This window comes from Scomber scombrus, chromosome 19 (assembly GCF_963691925.1).
Source record: "Scomber scombrus chromosome 19, fScoSco1.1, whole genome shotgun sequence".
In the NCBI taxonomy this organism is placed as follows: Eukaryota; Metazoa; Chordata; class Actinopteri; order Scombriformes; family Scombridae; genus Scomber; species Scomber scombrus.
This window is the reverse complement of record NC_084988.1, coordinates 28,276,593-28,292,390: the sequence shown is the minus strand read 5'-3', so window position 1 is coordinate 28,292,390 and position 15,798 is coordinate 28,276,593. Positions and strand designations below refer to the sequence as shown.

The 15,798-nt window shown below is 37.6% G+C and overlaps 1 protein-coding gene across 8 annotated transcripts in view; it reads right to left on the bottom strand.

Moving 5' to 3' along the window:
• nrxn3a (neurexin 3a) overlaps positions 1-15,798 on the bottom strand; it is a 240,686-nt gene that overhangs the window by 89,249 nt on the left and 135,639 nt on the right. For 7 of the 8 annotated variants that reach the window (XM_062440937.1, XM_062440941.1, XM_062440935.1 and 4 more), the window contains 5 exons: positions 10,932-11,135; positions 8,953-8,979; positions 5,345-5,464; positions 4,947-5,067; positions 3,479-3,739 (listed from right to left, as the gene is read on the bottom strand). In XM_062440937.1, the coding sequence (XP_062296921.1) occupies positions 3,479-3,739; positions 4,947-5,067; positions 5,345-5,464; positions 8,953-8,979; positions 10,932-11,135 (733 nt within the window). The remainder of the gene's footprint in view (positions 1-3,478; positions 3,740-4,946; positions 5,068-5,344; positions 5,465-8,952; positions 8,980-10,931; positions 11,136-15,798) is intronic. The other variant, XM_062440936.1, reaches the window with a different exon arrangement.

Below are 15,798 nucleotides of genomic sequence, written 5' to 3'. Positions count from 1 at the left end.
AATATTTCCATTTAGTGCTACTCCACAGGAGGAGAATGGACAACCTCATAAAGAAGGCCCGCTCTGTCCTGGGATGCCCCCACGACCCAGTGGAGGTGGTTGGAGAGAGGAGAATGATGGCCAAGCTGTCTTCTATGATGAACAATGACTCCCACCCCATGAAAGACACCCTGACTCCACTGGAGAGCTCCTTCGGTGATGGACTCCTTCATCCAAATTGTGTGAAAGAGCGATATCACAGGTCCTTCCTCCCTGCAGCTGTCAGACTGTACAATCAGCACTGCTCACAGTAAACCTCAACCCCCCCACCCTGGACAATTGGACACACTGCACTTTTAATGCCCAATACTCTGTGATATTAGTATTTCATGTATACTACTAAACATAATACTACTAATTTCAATTCAGTTTTTGGAGTAATGTGGACTGTACAAGTTATGATGGTGCTGCTGTCATGTCTGGCCATGTGAAGGGCATTCAGCAAAAATGTCTGAAAAGTTAATCACTCAGCAATGAACCCACAATGTATTCTGGATCCAGAAGGAGTTAGGTATTAAAACTGAGCGTACAGCACAGAAATACACTCAATAATGCAGCAAATTCACCTCACCATAGTAGAGGCGTCTAGTCTGCTGAATATTGTTATAAATGGAGATTTCTGTGCGTGTCTAATAATGTTTAATCAACTGCTAAGCCCTGTCCACTTTGCACTTACGGGGTTCCTAAGGAAAGACATTGTCTAGTGCTGCAAGTATTCTGGAGTTCTTGAGGAAATAAATGGAAAACTTGAGGAACAGGGAGGATGGGAGGGCAAGCAAGTGGCTGGTGAGAAAAACATCTGCACTGGACCGTGCATCAGCATGCTTGAGGGAACACCAGACAGCCAGGGCTAGGCAGCTTAACGTCCCTGTTTTGGACACTATTGTGAACATACATTTAGATCTTCAGCGCAGTCTATGACAGTAGTGCACATTACTGATGCCTGATCAGGCAATATTCTGATATACTCTCCATCAATACAAAGCTCACAGTAACTGAGACGACAGTGATGAAAGTGGATATAGAACTATTAGCCTCTCTTCAGTGAGTAAAAGTACACATTGGGTGTGACTAATTCCAGTCCACTGATGTAGGCTCTCTTTGGTTGGGGGTCGACAACCTGCCGCTCTGTAGCTGCATGCGGCTCTTCAGCCCCTCTTCAGTGGCTCGAGAAAAAACGTCTACCATTTCATATTATTGTCAAATCACACTCTTTATGGCAGTATCTTTCGTCATTTGGAGTCTGTCCATCTTTAATGCGAATTATGTTGTTAAGTTGTGACAACTCTCGACTGCCGTCTTTGACTTCGCTGCACACAGAGAGCTCAGCCATGCCCCCACTGAGACAGGGAAGAGAGGACGAGATAGCCTCTAATATAGTTTGCTGTCACTTCTTGTCACGTTGCTCTCCTCTGCTCTCAGGAGAGTCTGTTCACGGGCTGGAATGCTACTACTTTATTCCGCCTCACTGTTCTGTATAAAAGGTCCAGAAACTGAATGTGAGGACAGAGTTGCTCCGTCAATAAGCAGAGCCGGTGAATCAGATCAATAAAACATTATTTTTTGATTGTTTCAGAGCTGTTATGTTCAACAGCACAAATAATCAAACCCACACCCCTACTCAACCCAGAACACACAACATTTTCTGAGAAGTGTCAAGCTGGAGATATTAATATTGAAATTAAAAAAACAACAACTAGCATATATTTTATGTTTACTCTTAAACTATCAGGCTGCAGCTATATGTGTTGTTTGTTATAAGTGGGTGGCAGCAGTTCAATTCCCGGCTCCTCCAGTCAACATGTTGATGTGTCATTGGGCAAGATACTTAACCCTGAATTACCTGATGGCGCCAACAGTGAGTGAATGTTAGTCTCCATCTGATGAGCATGTTTCTGTTTGGTATCTGCTGTCCTGTCATCAGTGTATGAATGTGTGTGAATGGGTGAATGTAACATGTAGTTTAAAAGAGCTTTGAGTGGTCAAAAGACCATAAAAGTCCTATATAAGTCTATTTACTTTTTATTTTATTCATTTTCCACATATATGAGGAGGACTCAAATATGCCTGTATAGTTCTGTGTTTCATTTATTTCAAAGCAGGCCTGCACATGCCAGTGGATTCCCAAACACCTTAGAATCACATTATCTAATGATATAACAGGGACTGCCTTTTTTCATCTGCGTAATATTACAAAAATCAGACCCATGTCTCAAAATGATGCTGAAAAACTAATCCACGCATTTGTTACTTCTAGGCTGGATTATTGTAATTCATTATTATCAGGCTGTCCTAACAAGTCTCTAAAGACTCTCCAACTGGTCCAGAATGCAGCTGCACGCGTTCTGACAAAAACTAGAAAGAGAAATCACATTACTCCTATTTTAGCTTCACTGCATTGGCTTCCTGTAAAATCTAGAATAGAATTTAAAATCCTTCTCCTCACTTTTAAAGCTCTTAATGGTCAGGCTCCATCATATCTTAAAGAGCTTATAGTACCTTATGTACCTACCAGAACACTGCGCTCCCAGCATGCAGGCTTACTTGTGGTACCTAGTATCTCTAAAAGTAGAATGGGAGGCAGAGCCTTCAGTTATCAGGCTCCTCTCCTGTGGAACCATCTTCCAGATTGGGTCCTGGGGGCAGACACCCTCTCTACCTTTAAGAGTAGGCTTAAAACTTTCCTTTTTGATAAAGCTTATAGTTAGCCAGCTCCTAGTTTATGCTGCTATAGGCTTAGACTGCTGGGGGACTCCCATGATGCACTGAGCTCCTCTCTCCTCCTCTCTCTCTCTATCCATCCATCTATATCCAATAACATTCATGTACTATTAATGCATTCAATATCCTAAACTTCTTCCCCGGAGTTGTCTGTGCTTTCTCGTCTCACAGGTAATCTGGGCCTGTAGACGTCCGGATGACAGATTCCAGTCCCGGACCTTCTAGCTTCAATGTTTATTTTCTATGTGCTTCTCTCTCTCTCCTATTCTTCCTCTCTCTCCCCCCTACCCCAACCGGTCGAGGCAGATGTTCTCCCACTTTGAGTCTGGTTCTGAGGTTTCTTCCTGTTAAAAGGGAGTTTTTTCTTGCCATTGTCGCTAAGTGCTTGTTCATGTTGGAATGTTGGGTCTCTTTAAATGAAACTTTAGGTTTAGACCTGCTCTATGTGTAAAGTGCCTTGAGATGACGTTTGTTGTGATTTGGCATTATATAAATAAAGATTGATTGATTGATTGATTGATCGACTTTATTGTAATCTACATTCTGTTATTATGTAGATCACATCACAAGATCTAATGCTGTGTGCTGGTCATTATGATTACACTGTCAAAATCAAGCCCCTAAAATCATTGGAGAAAGTCAAAATAATTTTAGCCTGTAAACAAAAATGTTATGTTACTTCTAAAACGTAAAGTAATCCTTTCAATATAAAACCTACCCTTTAACCAGTTCTACAGCAATAAAATCATTTCCATCTCCAGAGTTGAAAAGTATGAAGCCATCTGGGGAGGTGGTCTTGAATTGGAAGAAGAGGTGCATGGATGTGTAGGCCTGTAAGGTTGCCAGGCTCAGATAGCTGCTCTTGGATTTGAAGGTGACCGGGTCGGCAATAATAGAACGAATCCCAAAGCGGGCATTGAGCTCGCAATAATCAATGTCACCATTCTTGCACAGGTCAATGTAGAGCATGCCGTTGAATCTAGGAAAGGAAAGAAATAGGCACTTAGTGAAGTTAGTCCCAAAAACATGCTCCTTCTCTGGAAAACAGAGATAAAGTAAAGACTCCAGACTTTAAATATGACAAATCCATAGCTAAATAAGTCTCCACTGCATTGTTTTCTTACTGAGAAAACAAAGCAACATTTATTGACTTTTTTTATTTAGGTGCAGAAGAACTCCACAAAGCTATAAGTCCTATTTAAACATTTGCATGTCCATATCCAGTAGACACAAGCAACATTTGGAGTAAAAATAGCTGCCTGCTGCTGGAAACAAGGCTGATGAAGGCGTTAAGACTCAGCCAAACTGTAAATGCACTCTAAACTGTAGAGCTGGAGAATTAGGGTTGGTTCCCTTGTTATTTGAATCTTATAAATATGGCAAAATAATTCGAAAAACCTACAAATGTGTATATATACAGTACCGTGCAAAAGTCTTCGGCCACCACCATCGTACAAACAGATATACAGGAACTATGTACACAAAATTTAACATTAATTAATAATTAATATTATTAGTGAAGGTTCCATTCCATTTATGTTTAAGAGAGCCAGGTTCCTGGTATTGCCCAAGTGTAAGGGGAGGTCACACTAAATACTTACTACTTTATGGTCTATAGAAGCTGTTTTTCTAATATATATATATATATACATATATATATATATATATATATATATATATATATATATATATATATATATATATATATTTTCACTGAATTTGACAGATTTTCCTGCTATTTACAGATAATGGAGGCCGGAGACAAACTCTCTGACAAGTCTTATGCCACCATTAGATTTGTTGTTTTAGCAATGCTATAATCACCATATATAATTATTTCTCAGTCTCTTTATTAGAATACAACCAAAAAATACAGGAAATGTGTATGCAGTATTAAAAAACAGAAAATAAAACCGCTTCTATAGACTAAAGTGTGCAAGTATTCAGACCTCCCCTTATATTTGAGCAATAGCAGGAACTTAGCTCTCTTAAACCTAAATGGAATGGAGCCTCAATTAATAATAATATTTAATAATTAATGTTACATTTTGTATACATATTTCCTATATTTTCTGTTTGTATGCTGGGGGTGGCTTAAGACTTTTGCACAATGCTGTATATACACAAATACATCTTAAAGCTATATATATATATATTTATTTATTTTTTAAATAAAGTAAATGTACCTGAGGCTCTGCAGATGACCAATGAAACTGGATGGGATGCTGGAAACAAATCGGCGGTCTGTCATGATGCCCGTTTCGATGTTGTGGAACTCCAGACGAGTGTGGTCACCCACCATTTGGCCTGAAGATGGGGAGGGTGGAGGGGATGGGTTGAAAAGAAAGACAAAAAACGAAAAGAAAAGAGAACACTGTCTGACACTAACACAAAAGGGCTGATTTAAGGAGAAAATTACATTAACAGTATTAGATATATGTAACCATGTCTACATACTCTCTTTAGAAGAATTGTGTATTTGTACTATCAGTTTCTACGGCAACACAGCATGGTGCAATACCACTAACAAGGCAATACTAAGAACATTCTTCAAGAATGAGCCTAGGTTGATGCAGGTAAGTACCTTCTGCTACATCATCGTCAACTGTTAGCTTGTAGGTTTTGCCACGACGCACCACACGCACTGTATGCCATTCATTATCATTGAGCTTTTGCCCAGCATACAGCGTCTCCGGTCCCTTGCCTGAAAACAATGGTCAATCACAAAGTTAAAGACATCCTGAGCCTAAAACCAAACCTTTGTTTTCAAACCAGTTGGTCTGGAATCAGTGGCACAATTCTACAAGCAGCTTAGTTGCTTGAAAATGCCTTTGAATGTAGTTTTTAAACCAATTCTTATATATTTGGGAAACAAAGGTTTGGTTTATTCAATGAAATACACAGTGAAAAAAATACAAAATACTTGACATATGTGACATTTGTAATTCTCATGAAATAAATCTGACCACTATGCTGCAGACAGAGTCATGGTTCTCATACGGTTTAAATAGAGAAAGTGCAGCTACACTAGGAAACATTGCTTTTCCTCATCATCATGGTGGTATAGACATCTTTTGCTTTTTCCCTTCTGTCCATCCTTTTGCTTCTCATATTATTACTTTAAAACTCTAGCCAAAAAGAGTAGGCTGGTCCACATAGGACACCAGTAGAGTATAAAGAGAACTTTGCTGTCACACACGTTTCTGTAGATAATTGAGACACTAATAAGTAGTCAAAACTAAACCATCAAATTTGTTTTTAAATTCCTTCCAAAACCCATGCTTGTCGCCCCACAAAAAAAAAAAAAATGAATGTCCAACAAGTAGGTCACCAGAAATGTTAGCTCAGGCTGTAAAGCAACACTCTTAGTGCCCTTTCTTTCTGTGTCTGAGAACACATTATCAATTGATCTCCTCTACTTCTGATCCACAATGCTGCATTAACTTGCAAGCATATTTCTAGTGGTTACAGACACCAAATTACTAATATCTACGTACTGGGGGTTTGAGCCTCTTGTTTTGGAATTATGTATTGTGTACATTTTTACATCAAAATAACTGATGTAAATGCAAAATGTCCATTTAGAGTAAAGTACTAATGTACTACGAGTATACTTATTTTATACTAAAACTGAGGCAGTATATTTGAAGTTTATATACTATATTTTATATACTTAAGAATAGTATAGAGAAGTATAATTGGCTTATACTGAAACGTATATAGAAAAGTCTAAGACTAAGTACATTAATACTAAGACTTACACTTATAATTTAATACTAAAGCTTCTACTTGTACTTTAGTAAACTTTTTACTTCTTTCTGCCACAAAGTTCTAATACTTAGTATATCTTGATCCAAGTACAGAATAAGGTCAAGTCATTGACTCGTGCTTACATTTCATTTAGCAGAATAAAAATGTTTTTCACTACACACATTAGCTTTGAGGTATTACCCCTGTTATAAACTTATATGTTCAACATCATATAGTATATAACTAGTACAATGGCAGTATAAGAGTGTACTTGTGGTATACTTATCAACTTGTTCGTGAGTGTTTTAAGATATAAATTCAATTAAAAAATGTCACATATTCATGGCTGCACCATTAAATCTAATTCTCAATCAAGCTGTCTGATGCATCATTGCATATACATTCTCTCAAATTTAGCAGGAAGAATTTGGTAATTTTGGAAATGTTTGGATCTCCATGGATACTAGCCTGATGTACCAGGTGGTTTGTTACACAGAACCATTTAAGAAGTTGTCCATAGAAACTGTTTGCACGGTAACTTCAATATAAGATGGAAATCAAAGTAAGATTCTATAGCTTAGAACAATGGACATACCAGGGGTCAATGTTTAATAACGTAGTGACAGGATCAGCTATATTCATATTTAATATAAATATTTCAAGTAGCCATACTGAACTGCCCAGGCAGGCCTGTAAGACCTTGTCAATTCATTCTGGATCATTTTGATGCTGATAACAAATGAGAAATGTTCCTTTAACATTTATACTGTTTGTAAATTGTTTGTTGTTCAGTTGGAACTACATCTGTGTTACTTTTATGGTGCTGCTGCTTTGTTTTGGTGTTGGCAAACTGCACCAATATTAGTAAGGTTACAGCAAAGATGGAGATATATTCCTTTTATAACATTGTAAACATACTGCACTGTACTCCATGTATGCTGCTGTGATACTGGAATTACAGCGGCACTCAGCCAGAAGTACGATATGTTACACCTAAACCATGTTAATATTGTATGTTACCTTTTCATGTTAATTCAGCAGCCTTCTAAACACTGCTCTATTATCTTACATAGTGATTGATGTTTTGGTCTAAAGGAATGTGGGTTCTTGAAGCATGGGGACAAACCCTGTGTAATACACTACTCACCAATTATATTGGTGTGATATGATGGAATTTATCTGTTATTCATACCATCTATTCATTCTTTAAAGGCCAACTGAAATCATATTTAATCATCCCTATTTGCATTCAAAAATAATGACAAAAGCTTTTTAAAAATACATTCTTATATATTCTTAGTTTGGCATTATTAAAGTGAAGGAAAAAGGTATAGTTTGACAGCAGAGTGCCAGTGTTACAGCGTATGGAACGAGACAAAGTAAACTGCTGTAGCTAAATGTCATGGGCACTGGGCAGACAACTTTTTGCTAGCAGGGATTTTTGCAAACTATTGACCAATCCAGCATCTCATGGGTTCATAGTTACATTTGCTTATACTTTAACAAGCAGTTTAATGTGTTGCACCTATCTGGATATCAAGCCTGCTAACTGACATTACTGGAACACTTTTCCCTGGTGTATATTTGTTTTAGTGGCTCGTTCAACAATCTAAGGTGCAAAGCAAGATGTGTGTTCATGTTTTTAAGTTAGATAAGAAGGAGACCTTTACAGGAAAACTAATGTGGGTTACTAACCAGAGTCTGTAGCTCTTGTGTTGTGTAACAGGAAGCTATCAGGTTCAGTGTGACCTTCTGCTCTGACTATGATAGAACGCCACGTTCTTGCTTTATGCTTTATTTCTTTCAATGTATTAAATTTCCATCTACGGAGGTTCCCATTTACATGAACTGAGCTAATTAATGCAAAACTAGGGGGGAACCTCATGAAACCAAATAATTAATAATATAAATGTCTATGTTTTCATTTCTGATTTTTCTCTCTGCTGTAGCAGAAAACAAAGGTATTTGATTTCAGCTGGACTTGGATGGAAGGAATTTAGAAACAGGGTGAGGAGATTCTGCAGTTAGGCATGTGGTCAGAGTTAAGGTTATAAAGTCTGGAAACTGACCAAATATCTATATCTAAATTAAAAGCATCATTATAAACGATTCAAAATTAAGTGTTAATCCCAGTTACTGAGAACAAAGTTGTCATAGCGACAATCAAACATCAGATTATCACTCACTGTCATAACTAATTAGAAGTTAAAGTATGTCTTAATATAGAAAAGAAGTCACCATTAATTCCCTTTGATTGAGGCTATTTCTATTGGATAACGGGTTGTAAGACCAACTGAGAAAACTAATCTTGTAAGTGGTAAGAGTAAGTAGTGGGTGCTGCAGGACTCAAATTTTAAAAAACACATTTCTTTAAAAACAACAACAACAACGTCAACATATTATCAACAAAGAAAGCAAAATGAAACTTGAGTGTTAACTTACTGGAGTTACAGTTTATCCTGATACAGTCTAGATGGGGAAGAATAAGTGACAGATGAAATTGCATCCTTCAAGGTAACTGCTGCAGACATCCAAAAACAAAAAGTCCACCCTTCCGGGGACGTACACATGTAGGAGGGCAGCCATTTTAATCCTTTAGTATTTGTATTTAACTTTATGACAAATTTCCACGAAACTCACAGATTTTAAAAGTTTTCCAAAAACATAATTCAATGGTAAATAAAACAATGCCTGGATCTGTCAGTCATAGAAATGTGCTAGTTGATAAAAGCTTGTGCATTACCCATAGTAACAGAGTTCAAATGTATTAATTGCTTAGTGACACTATGAACAGTAAAATGGCCACTTATAGTACCAGCTACATGAGATTTCCAACCCAACACAGACTTTTTGACTTTAGGTTTGAAATATTCAGATTAGAAAAGTCAAAGCCTCCACATCAACTAGGTGGCAGCAACCATGTATTTTAGAGCCACATATTTGTGAAAATAGACTAATTTGTTATTCAAAGAGTAAAAAAGTTTACTCTGTTAGACAATAGTGTGATATAAAATGAAAATGATGTATCTGAACAGTCCCACTTAGGCCAAAATAACTGCTTTGTGCAGCTGTGAGGACACTGAGGGTTGGTCACCATGTGGCTGGTGGTTTCATGTGTCGTCAACCGCAACAGAAAAGTGGGAGCAAACAGCCACGATCCAATCAGCACCAGCACCATGCAGAGGCACAGAAACCCCAACCATTAGATCTGGAGTACTACCCTATATATACTTGTGTCAGAGAAAAAAAATCAACTAAATCTATATAAGCAAGATATATAAATATTTAGATTTTTTTTTTTTTAGAAAAATCACACACATTTATATAGGCTAAGAAATCATCTTCGCTGACCTATTAAAGCGGCAAAGCTTTAACTTAAGTGTAGATAATATGTATGAACTAATAATGTTATATGATCAAAGGGGGATAAATCTAAATGTGGCCTGACAAATCAGCTAACATCTGCCATCATTACTATCACTCTTACAACTTATGAGTTTTAGTAGGCATACTTGTGAGATATAAATTGATGTGTGTGACTCATTTGTCATTAGGGTATTCTCAACATATTAGGACTGGAAGTGTTTGAAAGTACTTGGGGTCGCAGCCAGCTGTAGGTTTTGCTGGGCTCTGTTCTCGGGCTGTTCGCCTGACGGGCCGCAGGCTTAAGGCCTTTGAAGGGGTGAATACCATCTTTTGACTAAGCATGATGGAAAATGGAGTTGACAGCTAAACATAAAAACAGAATACAAAAAAAGCATATACTCCCATAAAGGCATCACTGTAAGCAAAGAAAACAACCACCCAGAAGGAATGTGACAGGGAAATGTCTTGATGTCAGAGAGAGAAATGAGGTTAATTAGTAAGAAAAGTATAGTTTAATGTCCTGCTGAATGATGGATCAGTGGGCATACTTGGTGGAATTCACCTCTTAGAAAGTCTCAGCACACTTTGTTCTTTAAAAATATTTTAGTAGAGGCTAAACTTTTAAAGCAAGTGTCTGTACATGGCATCATAACATGTGTTCTGCTTATTGTGCTGTGACTGTCTCAAAAGTTTTGTAAACAGAATATGGATATGACTATGTTTTGTCTGTTTCAAAGATGGGCAAAACATGTTGACTATTGAAATGAAAATTATAATACATGAAAGTTATTTTCCACTAAATAGTCAAATTCAGTAAGTGGTCCATGGTTATTTGTATGCACAAACTGCATTGACACCCATGCAGACAAGATAAAATCTCTATTATCTATGTTCCAAAGCTGATAGAAACCTCAAAGGGATATAGTGATGATAACCGATGGAAAGACTGAACAAAAAAATAGAAAGAGAGTGAGAGAGAGGAGAGGTTACCACTCAATGGTAAACCATCTCATGAAGAAGGTGGCGGTGTGGAGGCAGATGGGTGCATACGATACCTAGGTTGACCGTGAGTTTAACACGACCCCCATCCAACTCCAGCCTGAGAGTGTCGGCTGAGTCTCGGGAGGTAGTGGCCATGAGGAGGCCATAAGCTCTCTGGGAGCGAAAACGCAGAGAGACATCCTCAGCCTCAGTGTGCATGATGGTTGGCATGACCACCTTCATATACATGCTGCCATCATAGGAAAGGATAGAAGCCTCTGTATGAGAAATACATGAGCACAGAGAAATGTTAGCCATATTACAAGTAAGGTTGCTGTCAATATTGTAAGCTGGAACTTGATACTTTGTGGTGTAGCAGTGATGAGGCTCTAGGGCTGGCATTGTTGGTTGAATGGTCCAGCACTTTGGTTTAGGTAGTTGCTAGATTAACCTGCTGTGGAGGTCCAGGGTTAAATACCACAGTAAATGTGTTCAGACAATGACGGATATCCATCCTCCACACGCAGCTGAAACTTGTCCGTTTAGCCGTTAGACAAGTAGTTTTGTCAGTCGGCTCAGATTCAGTATTCTCTGTGTTGAGATGTCTTAGTTTTTCTTTGACTTGTTTTCTGTCTCTCATGTCTTGCCATTGCTGCTTTGATGCTCAAATTTTTCTGACTGGGGAGCTCCTGCAAATCTCTGGAGCCAGAAAGTGTGTTGTATTATATGACAACCAACAACAGTGAGTTGTCATGTCAGCTGCGTCTACCTGCATATTATGGCTGTAACTTTTTGTTTGAAATTCAAACTTTAATTCCAATGGTAAAAAATGAAATATTCAATCTGTAATGACCTGAATTAACTATCGCATGCTCATAGATCAAGCTAACAAATTGAAAATGGGGAAGCAGTTAACAAATTCATGCTGACTGGATAATCATGACACTGAATCATTTGAGAAGCTGTGTGTGTGAGTATTGTGGGGGCTTCACCATTGGCAAAATACCAGCAAAGATCAGGCTTGAAATTTTGAAAAAAATCAGCTCCCTTACTCTGACAACAAATGACAACAAAAATGAGGACTCGACAGCTAGCATTCTACACAAGTGAGGCAGTGGAGGCATCAAATGAGAAGAGCTATGTGAACTATACAGTGAGGTCCATATATATTTGAACACTAACACAGGTTTTGTTATTTAACCTGTTAACCAAAATATATTCAAGTTACAGGTATAAAGTGAACATGGGTGCAGACTCTCAGCTTTAATCGCATAATTCAACGCATAATCAGCCAAAGTCCGCATATTTATATTAGTATGTAATATTTAGTAGTATGTAAATTTATGTTACAGTAAGAGATTGCACTTTGTGCATTGGAAGCATTTATTTTAACAGAGGATGTCTGTTTTGTATAGCTACCTCTGTAAAACAGGAAGCACACATTTTATTTTTTAATATTTTATTTATTCATTTTTACAGAAGTTGTAGCATATTCCTTTTGTAAAGCTACAGAACTTGTTTGACTCATCAATGTTTTGTAAGTTTGAGCCATGTGTTTATTAAGGTCTGACATAAAACAAGATGAGAATTTAAATATTCCCAGCACTTTCTGTGATGTAGTATTCTTGCTTATCATAGAATGTAATTAGAAATGACTCTTTACATTAAGGTAGTAGCCTAGTGAGAACAGGGGAATCACTTTTTTTTCTCTTTTCATCAAACCGCAATTTTTGCAAGTTCCCGCAATTTTTGCAATTTCATCGCATAAAATGTCGGTGGGGTTTCTTCAACCCATCAGTAGTTGACAGTTTGTGACAAAGAATTTCCCTCTGGGGACAATAAAATATCTATCTATCTATCTATCTATCTATCTATCTATCTATCTATCTATCTATCTATCTATCTATCTATCTATCTATCTATCTATCTATCTATCTATCTATCTATCTATCTATCTATCTATCTATCTATCTATCTATCATGGACAATCTGACTCACCCACTCCATGCCCTGGAGGTGGTGCAGCAGAGCACCTTCAGTCATCTTCTGATCACACCAAGGTGCATGACTGAATGCTGCAGCAAGTCTTTCCTGCCATCTGCCATCAGACTGTTTAATATGCTGAAGTATTGTCTGTGTGTACACAGGTTTTTTTTAGGTGTTATTTTTTTCGGTACTGCAGGGCACTTTATTGGCACTTTTTGCACACAGAGTATTTTATTTCTTATTTATTACATAAATATATATTTGTTTTTTCTTCTTACAATTTTGGGGTATTTCTTAATAACAACTTTTTAGTTTTCACATTGGATAGTTAGAGATGTGCTTTTATGTTATGTTATGTAATCTGTGGCTGTCTTAAGCGAGGATGTAGCTGCTGTAAACAAACAATTTCCTTTACTACAAATCACTACATATATTCCTCAGGCAAGTCTGTCTTCAGTCATGAAAGCATTCAGCAGTTGGAATAACGCTTATCCTCCTAGCAGTAGAGAAAACCCTCCCCAATATTTACCTTTGTAATGGACAGTAAGTTGCATTAGGTTATTAGGCATTAGTTGATCATCAATCAAGTAACTGAATGATCATGAACACTGAACACTAATTAGTTGTCTCACTTCAGATAAAGAGAACACTTACTGTGCAGCAGAGCTATTCAACTATATTGTTCAGGAGGCCACACCATCACAAAGCTAAGGGCTTGGGGGCCGGACATTTGCCTGAGCAACAGTGCACCACCACTTTCTCAAAACTTTGATTTCATTGCAAAAGTAGCCTAGCAATACATTTCAAAGGGCATTATTTAAGTAATAAAGCCAAATGATTATTTCATTTTCTTTGCAACACATCAGCAGCAACAGCTCCAAAAGTAAACACATTATCTCAACCATTTGGCATATCATTTGGTCAATTCTGACATTTCTAATCTGAACATGTTCAAAGAGAAAAACAGATCTAAAATATAAGTATTTTTTAAACATAATGAGCTTTACTAAGCATTGAAAAATAAAAATGCTGTGCTGTATTAAAGGTACCCTGATGAGTTTGTGACTACTGGTAGTCCTATGGAGCAAAAGGGGGGTCCCTGTTTTGTCTGTATTGTGCACATCGAGTTGAATTTAAAAAAAAAAAGAAGTTAGATAGTGAGCAAGGTATGGAGTAGGACGCTTCTCTCAGAACTCCTGCAGAATCGACATTTCTATTAATAAAACAGCTACTATTATTCGAAAACCGGCCTAAAAGCTCACTGAAAGTAGCATAAAGACTCCAGAAGCCAGAAACATATCTTTACTCTACCTACCTCACTCACAGCTAGGCTATGTAAAATGTAGATGACCATGATACCATGGATAGCAGGTCGATTGCTAAATACCTGCCAGATTCTGCAGGAATGGCTTTATAACTTTTCTCTCTTTTTTCCCCTTCCCCTATCTTAGCACACTTAAAGCATAGTCAAATTCCATCTAGGCTGTGCACTTTTGCTGCTTCTCCTTGGTAGCTACGGACTAGGTCCGAGCATCTTGCGGAGAATGTTAGATATTAGTAGGTTTAACAAGTGTTGTGTTCTCTCTGTTCTAATCCTTCTGTTCCCAGAGGATCCTGCATTCAATATAAAAACAACAACGCTATCTTTTTCCCCCCACTCAGACACCTATTGTTTTTGTTGAAGTTAAAAAACTTTGGTACAGCTGTAGTATGTAATTTGACTTATCCCACTTATCCTTATGGTTTCACTATTTAGCTCCACTCATAATGTATGTGACAAGGTTTATCAATACTGTGCAAACTGTCCGTTTGTGCCCCCAGTCTCTCTCCCCTAGCCTCCAGTGCAAGGGAGCCAGAGCCCAAATTGTGTGTTGCGAGTAATGGACACATTGAAAATTATAAGCTATAATGATAAGGGTCTTCATAGCCCTATCAAGAGAAAGAACATTCTGCGCCAGCTGAAACAAGCTGAAACAGATAGAGTTTCTGCAGGAAACACATCTGAGTGAAAGTTGAAAAAGTCATGGGCAGACAAAGTATACTACTCTTCAATCAATCGGGAAAAAAGAAGGGAGTAGCTATAATGATACATAGACAAACTAACTTTACACAAACAATAGTACATAAAGATACTGAAGGGAGATATATTTTGGTCAATGGACTAATTGATGGCATAAATGTGTCCCTCATAAACATATACGCACCCAATGAAGACGAGCCCGGCTTTATCATAACACTGTTCAATATAATAGTTGCTAATAGATCGACAACCTTCCTCTTAAGCCCCCCTATCTAGAATGAGTAAAATGCTTAAATATCTGTCTTCAGAAGCGGGCCTAGTGGACATATGGAGAAGTATGTATCCAAGAACCAGAGACTTCACTTTCTACTCAAGCAGACACACATCCTACTAAAGGATTGATTATTTTTTAAACCCAAGGTAGAGCTACATAGAATAATTGACATTGAGATACTGCTTATCACTATCTCAGACCATGCACCTGTTGCACTAAAGTGGGATATAAGCCATAGACCAACATCCAAACAATGGAGGCTCATTGCATCTCTCTTAAATGACAAAGCATTTTCCTCCTTCATCACAGAAGAGCTAAAAAAATACTTAGATACCAACCTCTCTCCTGAAACAACACCCCTTATACTGTGGGATTGGACCAAAGTATATATTAGAGGTCGCATCATCTCATTTACTTCTGCTAGGAAAAGAGCAAAGGATGCTAAGCAGCAAGAATTGGAAGATAAAATAAAAGAGAACATACACATAAGCAATCCACATCAACTAGTCTCATAAAGGATTGAAATGCAACTCGTAGAGAACTTAATAGCCTATTATCAGATAACATTTAAGGAAATTTAAGATTCACTAACCAAAAATATTATGAATATGGCAACAGGGCAATTAGATTATTAGCATTTAGACTGAGAAAACGACAATCA